The sequence below is a fragment of the Sminthopsis crassicaudata genome, chromosome 1 (genome assembly GCF_048593235.1).
Source record: "Sminthopsis crassicaudata isolate SCR6 chromosome 1, ASM4859323v1, whole genome shotgun sequence".
In the NCBI taxonomy this organism is placed as follows: domain Eukaryota; kingdom Metazoa; phylum Chordata; class Mammalia; order Dasyuromorphia; family Dasyuridae; genus Sminthopsis; species Sminthopsis crassicaudata.
This window is the reverse complement of record NC_133617.1, coordinates 754,807,316-754,827,451: the sequence shown is the minus strand read 5'-3', so window position 1 is coordinate 754,827,451 and position 20,136 is coordinate 754,807,316. Positions and strand designations below refer to the sequence as shown.

General features: G+C 55.1%; 1 protein-coding gene across 1 annotated transcript; it reads right to left on the bottom strand.

Annotated features, from left to right (window-relative positions):
• Positions 1-4,992: 4,992 nt before the first annotated feature.
• On the bottom strand, positions 4,993-15,426 carry DCLK3 (doublecortin like kinase 3). The gene is made up of 4 exons (XM_074284590.1): positions 13,638-15,426; positions 8,812-8,944; positions 6,230-6,397; positions 4,993-5,965 (listed from the first exon to the last, which is right to left on the bottom strand). Exons 1-4 carry the CDS (start codon positions 14,910-14,912, stop codon positions 5,772-5,774), a joined length of 1,770 nt encoding a protein of 589 aa, XP_074140691.1. The 5' UTR covers positions 14,913-15,426; the 3' UTR covers positions 4,993-5,771.
• Positions 15,427-20,136: the final 4,710 nt, after the last annotated feature.

Below are 20,136 nucleotides of genomic sequence, written 5' to 3'. Positions count from 1 at the left end.
CGAGACTTTAGAGGAGAAGGGCAGATGGGACAATGTCCAGATGTCTCCACCTTATGACTCACGCATTCAGGCTGTGGGCTTGAAGTTGGCTAACTCTTGGCGATGGTGAAACATGGAGGTAACCCCCAACAATGGCCCTCGTGAACTCTTGGACTCATCCAGAACTTCTCAGTTAAAGAAATTCAGTTCCTGCAGGGTGGGGCCAAGATGGCAGAGAAAAGGCAGGGACTCTCCTGAGCTCTCCCAAATTCCCCTCAAACAACTTAAATGATGCCCAAGAGTGAGTTCTGGAGCGTGCAGAACCTACAAAAGGACAAGATGAAACAACTTTCCAGCACAGACAACTTAGAGAGTCATCAGGAAAGGCTTGTTGTCCCAGCATGCACCAGTCCAGACAGGCGGTACTCAAGCAAACCAGGAGCCGCAGCCTCTGGAGCTCTCAGACCACAGACCGTGTTGGGGTCAAACTGCTGGTCAGGGGCCTGTGTGGATCCTTTTGCTTCCACTGGATGCAAGGCTCTGTGGCATTGTCCAGATTTGGAGCTGGCTTCAGCTTTGACCATGTCATTCCTCTCCCTGATAAACTCTATCACCTCCAGGATACAATATAAAACTCTATGTGTAGGAACACGAGCACATCAGAGCTTCTGACCACAGGGGAGCAGGGAACCCAGGGTGGAAAAGAGTGTTTGTGGCCGCTCACAGACCAGAGCACCGGAGAGTAGTAAACACACCTCTCCTTAGATCTTTGCTACCTTGGAAGAACTGAAAGCTTACAGTCTTCCGAACCAGCTCTGAAACCAGTTGCATAAATGACCCAGAGCTTGGGATAGTGTCTCCCTCCATCCCAGGAGCAGCCCAACTTTAACATAAAAATCAAGGAACAATTAGGGAAAATGAGCTGGAAAAAAAAACAATTGGTCTGGAAAATAAGTAAAAAAAGAAATCATTTAAGAAGTATTGAGATTTTTTAAAAAGTATTGGGATTATCTGAAAGTCATAATCAAAAAAGGAGTCTAGATATTCTCTTTCAAGAAATTAATCAAGGGCAACTGCCCTGATAGCCTAGAAATAAATAGAATAGAATAGAATAAAAGCTAAAAGAATCCCAGGAATGGTATAGCCTAATTCCAAAGCTCCCGGTCAAGGATCAAGTATAAGAAAACAGCTGGAAAGAAATAATTGAAATATGATGGAGCCAGGCAGGATGACAGAAGACCTAGCCGTTCGGATACTAAAAGGTCAGAGGGCTGGAGTCCAAGGGGGACTTTCATTCCCTCTAGTTCAGAAGAAAACCACCAAGATGGTGAATGAATGGGACAGATGAGGACTGAGAAACTGGACATGGTTCGCCTGATGAAGAAGAGATTCATGGTCACTTCCCCAGACTACTTTGTATTTATTTATTCACTTTATATTGTATTTATTTTTAGCTACTTCTAGTCTCATCCATTAGAACATAAACTCGTTGCAAATAGGGATTGTCTCAACCTTTGCATTTTATCTTCACTATCTAATAGGCACTTAATAAATGTTATTGTTCAGTTAAAAAAAAAAAAAAGAAAGAAAAATGAAGATTCATGGGAGGTAAAATCGCTTTCTTAAAGGATATGAGGGACTTGGGTGTGGGAAGAACTACACTTACAGTGCTCGGTACCAGAGGACAAAACCAGGGGCGATGGGTACAATTTGCAATCTGGCCCAATTTGGTCTTGAAGTCGGGACAAAGTTTCTGGAAATGGGAGCTGTCCAAAAGGGGAATTAGTGGTTTACAAAGGAAATGGCCTCCCCCTTGTTGGAGATCTCGAGCAGAGCCTGGCTGCCCACTCACTGGGATGTTATCACGATGCTTCCTTTGGTGAGTGAGCGGCACTGGGCGGCCACTGGGGTCCCTGCCGATGCTTCCATTCTTCCGTGAGAATCTGACCCATGACCCCCCAAAAAGAACCCATCTGCCACATAGCCGGCCCCTCCTAGTTAGTGTCCCACTGCAGAGTGGGCAGACTGGCCCACTCAGAAACAGCTCTCTTGCTTAGGAAGCTTTCTTGATGACATCTGCATTACATCTGTAATTCGTATTCAGGGCTCCCAGCAGATTGCTGCCTCAGTTTCCCTCACAAGCTCTGTTAAATTCCCATTCTGAGATAGCTGTCACAGACTGGCTCAGCTAGTGGGACACTCCCTGGGACTGGATATCAATGGGTATTGGCTGAACCACTCCCAGCACAGGAGGCTGCCCACAGAGAGGGCAAAGATGTGTGTAATGATCAAGTCAGAGTGCACTGTGGGATTCGGGGCCACTGCCAAGCTCAGGAGAAATCCCCTTCCCCGCCCCTTGGCGATGGCCTCACGAGCAATGGCCTTTGGCCAAAGACAACAGACTCAAATGATAGTTAAGAGCCAGAGAGGGCCCCTTTGAGCCTGGTGTATGCTGGTGGGCCAGCAAGCACCCCTATGCCCGACCACCCTCACAGCCTTGTGAGGGCCACAAGGCACCTCTACCCAGGAAACCTGTCTGGGCCACGAACTTTTCCAAAGAGCATCAAGTATTGATTGGCCAGATGATGAGCATTTATTAAATGCCTCCTCTGTGCAACGTGACTGTCCTGGACATACTAGGAAAGCTAAAAGGAGCTGCCAAGGAGCTCAGGGTCTCCTGAAAGAAACAACACCCAGATGATTTTGCATAAACAACTAAAGCCAGTGGAGGTGAAAAAGAGATCCCAGCAGCTGCCCCTTGCACGCTCATCTTAATGGAGTGACCTCCTTTCTCCTGAGTCTCCCTGATTCAAGTCTCCCCCCCCCATGCCCAACCATCCTCACCCAGGTTGGACCTTGTCATTCACCTCCTCAATAAACTCCAGTGGCTCCCTATTGCCTCCAGGGTCCAATATAAAACTCCTTGGGTTCAAATAGCTTCCTAACCTGGAGCCCATCCTCTCTCTCAGCCCCCCCAGGCCTTGTCCACTTACTCCCTCGGGGCTCATTGTGCCCAGTCATCTTCTGCTCTCTGCTGCTCCTTGAGGGCGGGACTCAGCTCGGATACAAGGAAGGTGCGAGGTCTCCCACAGACATCTCCTTGGACTCTCCCCCAGATACGCAGCAAATAGTAATAATAACCCAAGTTGAGGAGAACGGGCGCTTACTGCTGGTCCCGGGGAAGTACAGGAACCAGTCACAACAGTGATAGGGAATGTTAGGGAGATAGCACGCTCTCCTGCTACTGCCGCTTTTCCTATGGGAAACAACAAGCTTTCCCTATGATAGAAGGGCCCAGTCAAGTCCCGTCCCACATCCTGGCTCTCCTAGCCACCTGACTTGCTCCCCGCACCCGGGACTTGAGCCTCCATCTTCTGCCTCCACAAAGCAGGACGGGTCGAATGTCATTCAGAGGCTCCCAGCTGGGGGGGGGGGGGTGAATAACGTGAGAGCCAGAAGAGCCCTGGTTGGCTAGCCCTCCTCTCTTTGCTGAGCGTGAGGTCACTTTGCCAAGGAGACACAGTGAGTGGGGGGTAAAGCCTGGGTTCAAACTCGCCCTCTGACTCCGAGGCTAGCCCACACCATGCAGCCTTCCCCATGCAAGTGCCCAGTCCACATTTGAATTTTAATTTTGATCTCATATAAAACAGGAGTCATTGCCTGGTGGGTGGGATTGCGAGGCTCGCTCTCACCGCCACCTTGCCATAGACTTTGGGAGGGCAAGGCCCCTCCTTTTCCTACAAAATGGCGCGGGGAACCATGAGCTTGGTTCTCTTGGAGTCGAAGAGTAGGGCCACGGGAGATAAGGGAAGGTGGCCGAATTAGGCTCCTTGGGTTTTCAGCCCCGGCACCCACGGGCCCCTCTTCAGACAAACCAGGACGGGCACCCTCCGGGAGGATGAGAAGGGATCCCTGGGCCAGGGTAGGTGGAGCTTGGTGGCTTCTGCCATTCCATCCGGCTTTGGGAGCCTGAGCCTCGGACTGTGCCAGAGGAGGAGAATCGCGCCACAAAACTGAAGATTTTTTAAAACAACCCTCCATCGCCCATCTTCGTGCCTTGGAACTGGCCCACCCTCAGCCCAAAGGCTACCTCCTGCAGGAGACTTACCTGTTCCTTCCAGTTACCTTTTATCCACTTCTTCGCAATCAATAAATCATCCAACCAGCATTGTTTGAGCACCTACTGTGTGAATGGCACTGGCAGACAAAGGCTTTCCAAGGAGCTCACAGTCCAATGGGGGAAGACGATATGCACACTACATCCAACACCAGACACAGGATTGGCTGGGAAACCCCACAGTGGGGAGGGACCTGAGGTCAAGGAGGACTGGGGGGGGGGGGGAGGGCTAGTTGAGAGGCAGGAGGCAGATGGGGGAGGGAGAGGGGAGGCTGGGAGGCCAGGGTGACCTGGCCCAGGGGCACCCGAGCACAGCCGGCTCCCATTAAAGGGCGAGATCCTGGCCAGCAGGGACTGCTGCGCTGTTGTCTTGGGGCCGGCTTGGGGGCAGTGCCCGGCCCCGAACTGGCATCCAACAAGTACTTGGCAGCCGATGCATCCGGGCATTGGGAAGCAGAGGGCCCAGCACAGGAGCAGGCGCCCGGGACAAAAAAGCACCTGCTTCCCTATTCCTGGTCCAAGGACGGCCATTCGAGGGCCAGGGACCAGGGGAGGAGGGACTCCTTCCTGGGCAGGACTCAGCCAAGGAACAAGAAGATGGACTTGTCCTTCTGCCCACCAGCAGTGCCCACCAGCAGTGCCCGCCACCAGTGCCTGCCAATAGTGCCCACCACCAGTGGCACCAGCAGCGCTGCTCAGGATTCTGCTGTGGGATGATTCTGTACCTGGAGGACAGGAGTCCTGGAGCCTCCTGGAGGAGGCGAGAGGAGGAGGGCAGAGCTACACCTGGGAGGGGGGTGGGGGGACGGTGAGGGGGGTGTTGAGGGAGGGGTGATGGGGGAGGCAGTGCACAGAAGGAGAAGCACGAGCCTCCGAGTTCTCATGAAACACTTTATTTCCCACAAGCCCCTGCTGGTGTCCCTGCTGATGCAGCTTCTGGGGCGGGAGGGGGGGAAGGAGGGAGGGCTGGGGATTTTCCCTAATCAGCACAAACAACTTTCACATAAATTCATCACAAAGGGGACACAAAGACATCAGGTTAGACCGGAACCGACCCTGGAACTGACTCCCTTGAGCTTCTTCTCTACGTTTTCAAAGCCACTGATTAGAAAAACTTCAAATAGAAAACAATTCAACAGACATGGGGCTCAACAGGTGCATTTAGGGTTAGAGTCGTGTGGCATGGGCTGGAGAGCCCGCCCTCAGGGGCTGCCTGTGCCCAGGAGTGAGAACCTGCCCAGGGAGAACCGGGAGCTTTCCTTGCTCAATCTGAATCTCTGTGGGTCTGTCTCTGTCTCTGTCTCGCTGTCTCAGTGTCTTTCTCTGTCTCTGTCTCTCTCTGTCTCTATCTTTCTTTGTCTCTATCTTTCTCTATGTCTGTCTCTGTCTCTGTCTCTTTCTGTCTCTGTGTCTCTCTTCCTCTCTCTGATTCTCTCTGTGTGTCTCTTTTGTCTCTCTCTGTCTCTCTCTGTCTCTGCTTGTCTCTCTGTCTATCTCTCTGTCTCTCTATCTATCTCTTCTCTCTCTTTCTTTCCTCCCCTCCCTTTTTCTGCTTTTTTGGTTGATGGTCTCTCTCCCCACCCCTCCTACGCCCCGACTCCCATCCATCTCTGCCTCAGGTGCTTCTCGAAGAGCCCATCTGGAGGCTGCTCACAGACAGAGCAGGCCCCTCCCTCTACGGGTCTCTTTCCAGGGCGCTCTTGCCCTGGCTCCGGGCGGGGAGCTCGCTGGCAGCCGGCGTTTCGCTCTGCAGGCTAACAGGGCTCGCCTTCCCACCGGCCTTGATCCACGGGTGCTCGAGAACTTGGTGGGCCGTGTAACGCTTCTTGGGGTCCACCACCAGCAGCTGGCGAACCAGGTCCTTGGCAGCTGTAGGAGAATCACAGAGCAAAAACAAGGCCGAATGGGAGGCTTTTTCATTAGGGGAAACAATTTCGACCCCCAGGACAGGCTCCTTTTTTGGCAACTGAAATGCCACTGAGTCGGCTTTGGGTTGGTAGAAGGCCGAGGGGGCACCGGGGGCTCGGCTTTGGAGGCCGAGAGATTTCCACCAGCTTCCCCCTGGAAGATAAGGCCCACACTCCGTCCCCCGTTCTTCTCACAGCCCCCAAGATGGAGGGGTCTCCCACGTACCCTCTGAGATGTTGTCCCAGTATGGGCTGAGGAAGTCAAAGTGCCCACGTTGGATGATAGCGAAGAGCTCCTCCTGGTCTCTGTCTTGGCTGCGGAAGGGGGGGAAGCCACACAGCAGGATGTAGAGAATCACGCCGGCTGCCCACATGTCCACCTCCAGCCCGTACCCTGGGGAAGAAAGGTGCAAGAGGCTGAGGGGGCTCTGCCCCAAGACCGGCCCGTGGCATCCGGGAGAACGAAAAGAAGCGGGGGGCCCGAGCAGTCTGGACTTCCCCTTTAAGTCAAGCCACGGGAGAAGAAGCTGGAAAGCGTGCCCCCCCTCCTGCTTGGGCTGCCCACCCCCATCTTCACTCTGCTCCCCAATTTCTCCAGCACGCAGACCGTGCCAGTGGCCCCCTGCTGACCACTCCATTCATTCTTCAGCCTCCTGCACTCTGGAAGTTTCTCCCACCAGAGATGCTCAAGGTCAGCCCTGGAGGGGCCAAGTTCAATGTGCTCTCTTCCACCTTCACCCTCTCTGCCCCCTGGAGGATTACACAGAGAGCGAGGCTCCTGGAACAGCCGGGTGCCCGGTCCTAATGGCCAGCATTTCTGGCTCCCCCCTGCCTCCCTGACCGCTCCCCCACCTCTTGAACCAGTTCTACATCCTCCTTTGACCTCCTCCAGCCAGCAGGGCTCCCCGAAGGCCGCGATGGGCAGCTCCTGCCCCTGGAGACAAAGGTGGCAGGCCAGTCAGTCCAGCTGGAGCAGACCACGTTGCTGGGCCCTTTCCCTAACCATGAACCCAGTGGGAATTGGGGTGGGAAGAGAGGAAAGCTCAAATTCAGAAGTGGATGAATGGGCCAAAAGCCTTTCCTTAGAGCTACTCCGCAGCAGGACCAATGCCAGGCAGCGCGGTGGATAGTGCCAGACCCGAGGACAAATCCAGTGGCAGGCACTCAGTGACCCTAGGCGAGTCACCTCACCCTGTTTCCTCAATTTCCTCCACTGTAACTGTAGTGGGAGAAGGAAATGGCAAACTCCTCCACTATCTGTGTCTCCAAATGGGTTCACAAAGAATGGAACAGGCTGGAAAAGGACCAAACAACAATAAAATGGGCCAGGAGCTACGCAAGGCGCTGGGAATGTAAATAAAGATAAAAGGGATGGGGGAGTCTCAGGGGACTTACTCTCTAGCCGCAGGAAACAACTCAGACATCTATAGAAATATACAGAATGTATAGAGACTGTGGATAGAGAATTTCAGCAAAAAGGTCAACTGAGGCAGATCTTGGAGGAAGAAACAATTAGCGGGACCTGCTACTTGTCAGTAAATGGGTCCGTACCTTGCCTCCATTACTGCCAAAGACCCGGCAAAAGGACAGTTCCCCTTTTAGGGATTTCCAGGAATAAAGAAGAAAGAGCAGAGAAAAGTAGGGGGCGCCAGGGGATTGAGGGCCACGTGGCTAGTTACAGAGCTGAGGCACAGGAACCCCGGGACCCCCCCTTCTCCTACACGGTAAGAAGGGCTCTTTGTTCGAGCCCAGATTCGAGACAAGGACCCGGGCTTGCGGTGGTAGAGGAGACATCCTGGGGCGGTCGTTTCCCAAGATTGGCAAATTTCCAGGAGGCCAGAACTGATCCGTGACTAGCAAGTCATGAGTGGATTTTCAAGGTAACCCTTAGAGACCATGGGATCCTTCTCTAAATTGGGAGACAAAGGGCTGCGACTTGGGCAGATACAGCAGACGACCAATTATTCGGAATCTGGGCCCCGGTACAACCACTGACCCTGGCTCTCTTCCGGCTTCCTCCATCTGTCCGTAGAGGCTTCCATTCAATCCAGCGAGCATTTGTTAAACCTACCTCCTGCCCCCGCCCCCATCTGCTGACTTGCCATCCCCGCTAGGGGGAGCCAGCGCTCCCCGTCTTCCAGGATGCAGGAACAATTTTCAGAATTCCTCCTTTGAGCCCCTCCCAGCCAGTCTTCCAAAAAGCCCCAATCCCTCTCCAGTGCTCTCGCCCAAGACCCTCCCTGACTCCTCCCCGGCCACAGGGTCAAGTTCAAAATTCTCCTGCTGGGCCCTCTGGTCTCCGTATAAATTAGGCAGCCTCCTTTCCTGTTCCTCAGAAAGCTCTCTGCTGGATTCAGCAGCCTGGGTCTTCTGTGTCCCTAAACACTCGGCCTCTGTGCCCAGCCTCCCTCTGTCCTCAGCCTCCTCAAAGGGAAACAGACCCGCACACCCTAATCCCTGAACCAACAGAGGGGGAGCAGGCTCTGGCCCCCCAAACATGGTCCCAGCTCCTTGTTGTCCCCAAGGCCAGTCCCCTGCAGCAGGCCTCCTCCCACAAAGCCCGACTTCACCAAAAACTCGGATCGCTTCAAGGCAACAGCACCACCAACCAGCAAAGAGCAGCCAGGATGTGCCGGGGAGGTGACAGTGCCAGGGAGGTGACAGCGCCAGGGAGGTGACAGTGCCAGGGAGGTGACAGTGCCAGGGAGGTGACAGTGCCAGGGAGGTGACAGCACCTGGGAGGTGACAGCCAGGAAGCCAAAGCGACAAATGGCTCAAGTGCCTCTCCCAGAGTTGTCTCCTATTTACCTTTCTCGGAGAGGATCTCCGGGGCCACGTAGGTGGGGGTCCCACAGACGGTAAATATGGGCTTGACCACATGCTTGGCGAGGCCAAAGTCAGTCAGCTTCAAGGTGGTGGATCTGTCTGCGTTTCGCTGGACCTGTGGCAGAGCAAAGTCCCAGGGTAACTCTCCCTCAGTGCACTCGTTCCACACCCACCACGTGCAAAACGCCGGCAACTCTGGCAAGGAGCCGCGCGTGTGGCAGGGCCTGCCAGGGGAGGCAAGCACGGCTTAGGTTGGGATTCTTTGCCCGCTGCGGGAGCTTCTCCAGGATCACGACTGGAGCCAGAGCGGGAAATGTGGGACACATCCGGGCCACTCGCTGCCCACCCACAGACGGCCTCCTCCCATAGACACGGCTCTTCAGAGGCATCAGGGGTCACCCTTTAGGGCCACTGACAAAGCCGAGTCCAGAGTGGGGAGGAGACTGGCCACAGCTGGGAAAGGGCTGGGACAGGATTCGAATGCAGGGTTCCCAAGCACACTAATGCTACCACATGACGGCCAGGTGGTGCCATAGTGCACAGAGCCTTCAAATGCAATCCCAGACACTTAACTAGCTGCGTGGGAAAGTCGTTCCACTCTGTTTGCCTCAATTTTCTCGTGGGCCCCGCCAGAGTGGAGAATCCTTCCTCAGAGCACTGCCAGCAAAGGGCAGCACGCCGGAGGAGGGACAGGGAGGCTTCCGCCCCACAGGCCTCAAACATCAGAGGCAGCTTTGGCCATCCCCACCCCCCCTACACACACACACACACACACACACACACACACACACACACACACACTCACATACATCACACACACTCACTCACACATACATACACACACACACAGACACACACGCTCACACTCACACACACACACATACCCATACATACACACTCACACACACACATACACACACATCAACACACTCACACACACATACTCACACTCACACACTCACACATACATACACACACACATACATACACACACAGACACACGCTCACACTCACACACACAAACACCCATACATACACTCACACACTCACACACATACACACACATCAACACACTCACACACATACACACACACATACTCACACTCACACATACATACACACACACACCCATACATACACACTCACACAAATCACACATACACACACACACATACACACACATCACACATACACACACTCACACACATCACACACACACACATACCCACACTCACACATACATACACACTCACACACATACACTCACACACTCACACACATACACACACATCACACATACACACACTCACACACATCACACACACATACACACACTCACACACATCACACATACACTCACACACATACACACACACATCACACATACACACACACATCACACACACATACACACACTCACACACACATACACACACATCACACATACACACATACTCACACACATACACTCACACACTCACACACACATACACACACATCACACATACACACACTCACACACATCACACACACACTAACACACATACACACACTCACACACACACATACACACACATCAACACACACTCACTCACACATACACACACTCACACACATCACACATACACACACTCACACACATCACACACACTAAAACACATACACACACTCACACACACACATACACACACATCAACACACACTCACTCACACATACACACACACACTCACACACACATACACACACTCACACACTCACACACATCACACATACACACACTCACACACATCACACACACTAACACACATACACACACTCACACACACACATACACACACATCAACACACACTCACACACACATACACACACACACTCACACACACATACACACACTCACACACTCACACACATCACACATACACACACTCACACACATCACACACACACTAACACACATACACACACTCACACACACACATACACACACATCAACACACACTCACACACACATACACACACTCACACACACACTCACACACATCACACATACACACACTCACACTCACACACACACTCACACACATCACACATACACACACATCACACATACACACACTCACACACATACACACACTCACACACATCACACACACACATACACACACACTCACACACATCACACACACACATACTCACACATACACTCACACACTAACACACACACTCACACACATCACACATACACACTCACACACAACACACACTCACACACATACACACACTCACACACACATACACACACATCACACATACACACATACTCACACACATACACTCACACACTCACACACACATACACACACATCACACATACACACACACATCACACCCACACTAAAACACATACACACACTCACACACATCACACACACACATACACACACACTCACACACATCACACACACACATACTCACACACATACACTCACACACTAACACACACACTCACACACATCACACATACACACTCACACACAACACACACTCACACACATACACACACTCACACACACATACACACACATCACACATACACACATACTCACACACATACACTCACACACTCACACACACATACACACACATCACACATACACACACTCACACACATCACACACACTAACACACATACACACACTCACACACACACACATACACACACATCAACACACACTCACACACACATACTCACACTCACACATACATACACACACTCACACACATACATACACACACAGACACACACACACACATACACACACTCACACACATCACACACACACATACACACACACTCACACACATCACACACACACATACTCACACACATACACTCACACACTAACACACACACTCACACACATCACACATACACACTCACACACAACACACACTCACACACATACACACACTCACACACACATACACACACATCACACATACACACATACTCACACACATACACTCACACACTCACACACACATACACACACATCACACATACACACACTCACACACATCACACACACTAACACACATACACACACTCACACACACACACATACACACACATCAACACACACTCACACACACATACTCACACTCACACATACATACACACACTCACACACATACATACACACACAGACACACACACACACATACACACACTCACACACACATCAACACACTCACACACACTTACACACACATCACACACACATACTCACACTCACACATACTATACACTCACACACACATACACTCACACACACATACACACACACACACATACACACACTCACACACACATCAACACACTCACACACATCACACACACTCACACACTTACACACACATCACACATACTCACACTCACACACACATACACTCATACACACACACACATACACACACATCACACATACACACACTCACACACATCAACACACATACACTCACACACTCACACACACACTCACACACACTTACACACACATCACACACATACTCACACACACATACACTCATACACTCACACACATACACACACATCACACATACACACACACACACACAGTGGGCCCTCGGTTTCCAGCCTTTGGGCCAAGGAGTCTTTGGATGTGGGCCCCCAGGACGGCCCAACCTTGATTTTCAGTCCCCTCAGAGGCCACAGGGCTAACGACACACACGGTCAATGTGACACACACATTGTTGAGCTCAAATTCCTCCTTGGTCACACTGCATTCTCTCAATCAACCCTGTCTAGATAGCCGTTGGAGGAAGGGAGGGACCTGCATAACTTCTGACTGGAAGAAGAGCCCGGGGTCCAAGCCCATCAGCTGAATGGCTGCAGGCACTTTTCTCTCCGCGTGCCCAGTGGATGCCTTTCCAACCAAGGGCAGGGGATTCAGTTGGGATGGAATGGCATGATTCTAGCAGGACCCAGGGAGGGAACTCTGAATTGTTTTCCTTTGGAGAGCCCCAGGCGCAGAGAAGGCGCTCCAGCAACTTAGACATTGCAGCCCTGGTTTCTGGTCACAAGATGGCAGCAGGTGCCTGCGCTCCCACAGCCCGGCCCAGCCCGGCCCAGGACATCCCCAGCAGCCCTTTCAGCCCTGATCTGCTCCAGCCTAGCGCCCTCTGTCTCCTGCAGCACCCCGGGCCCACATCATCGTGTGACCCCCAGACTTCCCCTCTCTGTTTATGAGACTTTCCCCCGGACAGAAGGCTGCCCCAGCTACATCCTGGAGCTCGCGGGGTCTTATTTTTGCCCCCGAGCCGGGGTTGGAAGGCCCTGGGGCGCCACTTCACGCCAGTGCTGAGGGCTGACACCGCTGTGTGCTGAGGTGACCAAAATGGGGGGCTCCTGGGGGCTCCTGTGGGGGGGGGCACCTCCCAATAACCCCCTGGGCCAAGCCCGGATCCCAGAGTTCAGCTGGCTTTGCCGCAGCCCCCGTTTAACAGCCCCGGGTTAAGCGCTTCCGGCTGCCTCCCGTGCAGCAGCTCAGGGGGAGGGGCGGGCCCTGGACGGGGCAGAGAAGCTGGAGGACCGGGATGGCTACCGGGACAGAAGGCACCTCCGCCAGGGGGACGCCCGGGGGGCACTGAGGCTGCCAAGGAAGGGGGAGAGCAAAAGCAGCAAGGGTCTGTCCGGGAGGTCGGCAGCGCCAGAGAGAAAGACCCGGAGCTCGGGTACACGAAGGGGCCTCCCCCGCGCCCCCCCCCCCGGGGCTCCAGACTCACCAGGAGGTTCTCGGGCTTGAGGTCCCGGTGCACGATGCGGTGGTCGTGCATGTGCACCAGGGCGCTGCACAGGTCGGTGAGCATGCCGGCCGCCTCCTGCTCGCTGAACTTCACGTGCTCCACGATGGCGTCGAAGAGGTCTCCGTCGCGGACGTACTCCAGGATCAGGTAGATCTCGGCGGCCGTCTCGTAGACCTCGTGCAGCCGGACGATGTTGGGGTGCGAGAGGCTGCGGATGATGGCGATCTCGCTGTCCACCACGTCCTCCTTGCCCCGCAGCTTGGCCTTGTCCACGATCTTCATGGCGTAGGCGCGCTGGCTGGCCAGGTGGCGGCACTCCTTCACCACCGCGAAGTTGCCGTCGCCGATGACCTTGCCCACGGCGTAGTGGGCGGCCACGTCGGCCTTGGCGGCCTCGGCCAGTCGGGGCTTCTTGCCGTCGGCGGGGCCGGCGCGCGGGCAGCCCCTGGGGTCCCAGGCCTCGCTGTCCGCTCGGGGGCTCCCCGGGGGCGCGCGCTCCCGCAGCAGCCAGCCGCCCGGCCTGGCCTTGGAGACGCCCCTGGGGCCCCTGCGCGGCTCCCGGAGCGCCCCCTCCGGAGCCTCCCCGCCGTCGCGCCTGCCTCTGGCCGCGGGCTCGGGAGGCTCGGCGGCCTCCGCGTCCCTCGCGTCCCTCCCGTCCCTCCTGTCCGAGGCTCGGCCGGGCCTCTCCGGCTCCGGGCTGGGCGAGCGGGGGCGAGCGCGCCAGCCCTCGGCCCTCCACCGGACCTCGTCCCCGGCCGCGGCGGGCGCGCGCAGAGGCCCCCGGCAGCTCCTCATCCTCAGCAGCCGCTGGGGCTCGAGCGCGGGGCCCCGGGCCGGCTCGAGCTCGCTGCCGGCCCGGGAGAGCTGCGGGCCGCCGCGGAGCGCCCTCTCCTGCTTGCACTTCTCGCACCTGACGATCTCCCCGGAGCTCTTCTCCAGCGCGCTGTCGCGGTGCTTCTCCCCGCCGGCCCCGTCCTGGGCCGCCCTCCGCTCCGGCCTGGCGGCCGGCTGCTCGGGCAGCCGCTTCTTCTGCGGCCGCGGCCGCTCGTCGGGGCCCGGCTGGGCCTTGCCCTCGGGCCCGGCGCCCTCCCCCTCCGCGGGGGCCTCGGCCTTCGGGGCCTTGCCGCAGAGCCGGCCCTGGAGCGCAGCGGGCGGCCGGCCGGGCGGGGGCAGCGCGGGGGCGCGGGGCTTGGCGGCCGCCAGCTCCTCCATGGCCGCCTGGATGCTCCGGAGCGTCAGCGGCTCCCTGCCCATGGCGATAAAGGCGTCCCCCTCGCGGAAGAAGTCGGACACGCTCTTGACCTCCTTGCCCTTGAGGCTGTACAGCTTTCGGACGCGGTCGTTCTTCCAGCGCGGGAAGCCCAGCGCCTCCGAGATGTCGGCCAGCAGCTGCTCGAAGGTCTGCACCGACCTCCTGTTGAGCAGCAGCGTGATCTTCCGCAGGGGCTGGGCCCCCGGCTTCACCACCGTCACCACCCGGGGCTTGGCGGCCCCGTGCTCGGCGGGGTGGAAGCCTCCCTGGGGGCTGAACACGGGGCACACGGCCCTCGGGGCCGGCCCCGCCGCCTTCCCGCAGGGGCCGCCTCCGCCCGCCGGGCCGCAGGAGCTCTGGAGCCGCCTCTCCGTTATCCTGGAGCTCAGATACTTGAAAGAAAGGTCAAGGCCTCCTCGGTGTCCTGAAACAAGGAAAAGGAGCTTGTCATTCAAGGCTCGTTCAAAAACTAGCCTTGTTTTCCGTGGCAAGGGGGACCCTAGCCTGCTCCTGTCCGCCCTGCTGAGGCTTTAGGGGCAGCTGGCCTGAGGAGCAAACTCCCAGGTTCCCCGGGCCCCAAGGCCAAGAGCTCCGGAGCCGACTCAGCCTCCTTAGCCTCTCCCCGATGTGGGTCCTCCTGGCCACCCATGGGGCGTCTGCTCGGGCTCCCTCTGCCCAAGACCCATCCCGGTGAGAACACCACCGACTGAGGGAGTCTGGCAGACAGGCCTGGAGACACACCCGCCCGTGGCGAGGCGCGGGCCGCTCTGGAGCCGTGGATACACCCGAACCCCCGACGGCACCGACTGAGGGACAAACACCGACAGACACCTCTTGGCTTCCCCGGGAAGTTAGGGTAGGGTCCCAAGGAGACCAAGACACGGCTTCAAGGGCAGAAAGGCTGGAAATAAAACAGACGCCCCGTGGTGGGGGAACGACCAGACAGATCACGGCCATGGAGAGCGGCCGAGAGCGGACCGGCGTAATCCACAAAGAGGAGAAATTCAGCTCCACGGGTTCACACAGAGACTTTGGGAAATGTTCCCAGGTAAGGATTACCAGCTAGCCAGCTGGCAGGGATGCTGGACCCTTAGCAGACTCTGAAAAAGACCCCATTTGTCTCGTGGGTTTTGAATCGAGAGACTCTCACCCAAGTTTGGTTAAGACCAACAAAGGGGCCCAGAGAAGAGACCCGGGCAGAAAAGCACAGGGACCAACGTCATGGCAGCTATGAACTAGAGTGGCGGCGGCAGGAGCAGCCACAGCCGGGGTAACAGAATAACAGCAGCAAACGTTGAGGGGCACTTTAAGCCCCTTGTGAGACTTTCTCTCATTTTATCTCCCCAACAACCTGGGCAGGTAGGTACGATGATACCCATTCTACAGTTTGTGAAACTGAGACACGAAGATTGACTTGTTCAGGGTCCTACCAGCTAGTAAGTGTACAGGGCAGTGTTTGAACCCGGGTCTTCCTGACTGCAAGTCCAGCCGTCCTCCCTACTGCCGCTACTTAACTAAAGAGCAGCAGACAGTGCATAGCTGTTGAAAGGAACAGTCACTAGCTCATCCGCCGGTTTCCTCGGGGCACAGAGATGGCTCTGACTGCGAGCCCCTCCAGCCCATTGAAATGCTGCTCTGGGCTTCTCTATTCCTAGATACTAATGCATTATTAATTATGATTATTATAAGTCATTAATGTATTAATACTATTTTCACTAATGATTGTTAATATTTTCATTGATAATTATTGATCACTAGTAATTGATGATTCAAATTAATAATGATCATTATGATCATAATAATGATTTTGTCTAGATCCCGGCTAAAAGCTCCCCTCCTACAGGAAGCCTTCCCTGAGCCCCCCTAGTTCCAGTGCCTTTCCTCCATTGCTTTTTGCCTATTCATCCTGTATCAGGCTAGCTTCATATACCAGCTTTCAGCTGGGACCTTTGACCTTGGGGAAGGAGACTGAGTGAGAGTGACAGATGCAGGAGCGAGAGACATTGTCCCGAATGTGCTGCCTTAGCCTAGGCTCACCCCTCTCACCTGGCCTCCCGTCTCACCTGGCCTCCCCTCTCACCTGGCCTCCCGGCTCACCTGGCCTCCAGACTAGTGCAGAGGGGAGGAAGGGCTTCCATGGGATGGAGGCCATAGCCACTCTGAGAAGTCACCCAGCTCTAACAAATTCTCAGAAACCCTTGGAGTCCCCAGGAGGGCAGAAGATGGCACCCCTGGAGCCAGGCACCCAGGAAGTGCGGGAGGGCTTTGCCTCCATGTAGTTTGGGCTGTGACTGGGTCTGATGGTGGGGGAATGGGCAGGAAAAGGGGAAGCGGCCACAGCATCGACACGAGGGGCTCCCCAGTTGGGGGGGGTGGCCACAAACAGTGCCTTTACTCAGGCGGGGAGCGAGCCGGACCCCGCGTGGTGGGGGCAGTGCTTGGCCAGGAGAACTCTCGCTATTCATCCAGCCAACCAGAGGCCCTGAGGAGGAAAAGCAGGGACTTGTTCAAAGCCATCCATCTGGAAAATGGCAGAGCTGGGGCTAGAACCCAAAGCCTGCTGGTCCTCAGGCCACCTCAGCAACAGCCCCGCCTCGTCAAGGTACCGTAGAAGCTATTTAGAAACTGTGTCCGTGTAGACGCTGACACCCACTCGGGCAGTGATGCAGTCTCCGGAGCTCCTTGTCACGGTGCCTGGAAACGGAAGGTGAGCCTGCCAACTACCGGTGACTCACGGGAATCTAGCGCCCCCCAAACGCGCGCCATTTCTTTGCCATTTCAGTTCGTGCTCTCCCCTCTTCCTGCCAACTGGCAGTGTGGCTGAGGGAACGAACGCGCCTCAAGAGCAGGAGCAACAAGTGACCATAGCCCTGTGTCATACGCCAGCCAGTCACGACAGAACTCGGGGCCCAGCACTGGGGATGGGGAGAGACCATGTTCAGCTGTTAATTTACTAGAAAGAGACGGGGCACCATTCATGGAGAAAGACTGAAAATCCCTTAGACAAAGCAGTTTTCGAGGTTTCCAGTGAATGCTGGGTAAAGGACATGGGTTCAGGTTACGAGGCGTGGATTTTTAGGACGTGGTCAACGTGGAAATTCACCTACTTGACTGCACTTATTTGCTCTGAAAAATTGTTTCACTATTTTTTCCTTTGGGGCAGAGAAGGTGGGAGGAAAAGAAAATAGATTTGTTTTCTTTGAAAAGAAAATGGAATTTAAAAAAATTTACCAAAGTTGAACCTAAGTGTTACTACAGTACGCCTCGTTATGTTCACAGGACTCCACAATCACGTCAAGTGCTGGGGACTTAATTTAAATTAAGTCAAAGCCAGAAAAAGAACGGTTTCTATAGAGTTTTAAAGTTTGCAAAGCCCTCCACAAATATGATCTTGTTCAATCCGCACAACAACCACCCTGTGATTATTATCCCCATTTGACAGATGAGGAAACTGAGGCTGGCATTATTATCTCCAGTATACAGATGAGCAGACTGAGTCTCAGAGCGATCGAGTGGCCACACTGACCATAAGAATCAGAGGCACAATTCAGAGTGAAGTCTCTCCTGATTCCAGTCCGTTTTACCGCAGTCACTCCCGGACCTGGAAAGCTCATCTCTGTACAGCTGGTCCCATGACCTCAGGCAATACACAAACCAGGGACCATCCCTGTATTTCCCAACTAGAACTTCAAGATGGTGGGCCCACCTTCCTCTGCCCATTCCCTGAGATGGACATTAGGGGCCCCCCTCCTCTGCCCGTTCCCTAAGAGGGACATTAGGGAGTAAGTTCCAGAGCTCTCTAAATTAAGCCCTATGACCCTTGGGAGGGCTCACCAGGAGCAGGGAGACCTCTATTCGCCTGGGAACTGTGCCCCATGACCCAGGCAGCTGTTGAGAACAGAAAACCACAAGCTTGTTGAGCAAATTTATGCATAGGGTCCAGGCTCTGAGGAAAATAGAGAGGTACAGGGGAGGGTTCGAGGGGAGACGTCCCTTACCCTTACCCAGCCCCCGGCCCAGCCTCAGCCTCTGAAGCACCTTTCCTGCCGGGCTGAGTTCTGCCTCTGGCTGTTTCAGAGACAGCCGGGGAACAAGCCCACTGGTGGGGCTCTGGCCTCTGTGGAAGGGAACTCCTGCAGGAGTCGGCCCCACCCTGCGGGAGGGAGCCCCACCAGGAGCCATCCCTGGAGAACGGTTGCCCACTGCCCTAATCCAGTATTTCCCGTGAACTCTGACAAGGCTCCATTTGTTTTATCTTCATGGACATTTGCTAATCAAGAGCTTGCGAGGAGGAAGGGAGGGGAAGGGGTGACCAGGCCCTGGATGAGGTCACAAAGTCTCCTGATTTTCTAGGTGGGAACAAGTCCACAGACAAGTTCCTGGAGCCTTCTGAGACGGGCCGTGGAAAGAGAGCTCAACTGGGCATCAGGGAACCTTAGGGCTCTGCCCCTTGCAGTCTTCCTGTCTCCAGGCCTCTGTTTCACCTTCTGTAAGCTGGACCATCTGAGCCCCTCCGAGCTCTGAGTCTCAAGAGCCCCAGGGAAGCACTCGGATGAAGCTGAGGACCAGTTGGATGCCTCGTGGCCAACATGAGGCAAAAGCCATGAGGGGAAGCCTCGCTCCCATGGGTCAGCCTCCGAGTTGGGGACGGTCCCCTTTCTCTTAGCCCGGGCTTCTGCTCTTCGGGAGCAGTCACAAACATGGGCTACCTCCCAAAACGACAGCTCTTTTTAAAGGAACACACACTGTCTATGTGCGACTCCGTCCCAGAGCCCTTTAGTGGGACACTCTCACCTCTGTAGGGTAAATGTCCTGTCCTGCGTGAGGCAGAGGGAAAGCGGCAGGGGGGAGAGAACGGATGCCATTTTGTCAGCCGGGGCTCCAGCTCCGGAGACTCCCCGGAGCTCTCCTCAGAGTGAATCACGTCGGGTCCGCAGGCATTCTGGGGGCTCCTGGCTTCCACCTTCAAGAGGAAAAACGGGTGCGGTCGATCCCACCTCAGGACACGGAAGGAAACATCCCAGGGCAGACGCAGCAGGAGGGGAGCTGTGCCCGACACCCGCGGCTGCCCCAGAGAGGTCAGGGACCTTCAGGGAGATCCGGACCCCCTCTCTTGTCGGGCTCCCAGTGGGTGAGCGCCCTCCCTCTGTACTGTCCGGCGTATATTCTCCCACACAGACCTTTTCTGATTTGTGATTGGCCACTTGGCAGGATAAATGGGTTTCT

Coding starts and splice junctions, on each gene's coding strand:
- DCLK3 (XM_074284590.1), bottom strand. CDS start 14,912: ATGGGCAGGGAGCCGCTGACGCTCCGGAGCATCCAGGCGGCCATGGAG. Junction 6,398..8,811: donor GGAGATCCTCTCCGAGAAAG/GTAAATAGGAGA, acceptor TTTCTTCCCCAG/GGTACGGGCTGGAGGTGGAC. Junction 5,966..6,229: donor CTGGGACAACATCTCAGAGG/GTACGTGGGAGA, acceptor ATTCTCCTACAG/CTGCCAAGGACCTGGTTCGC.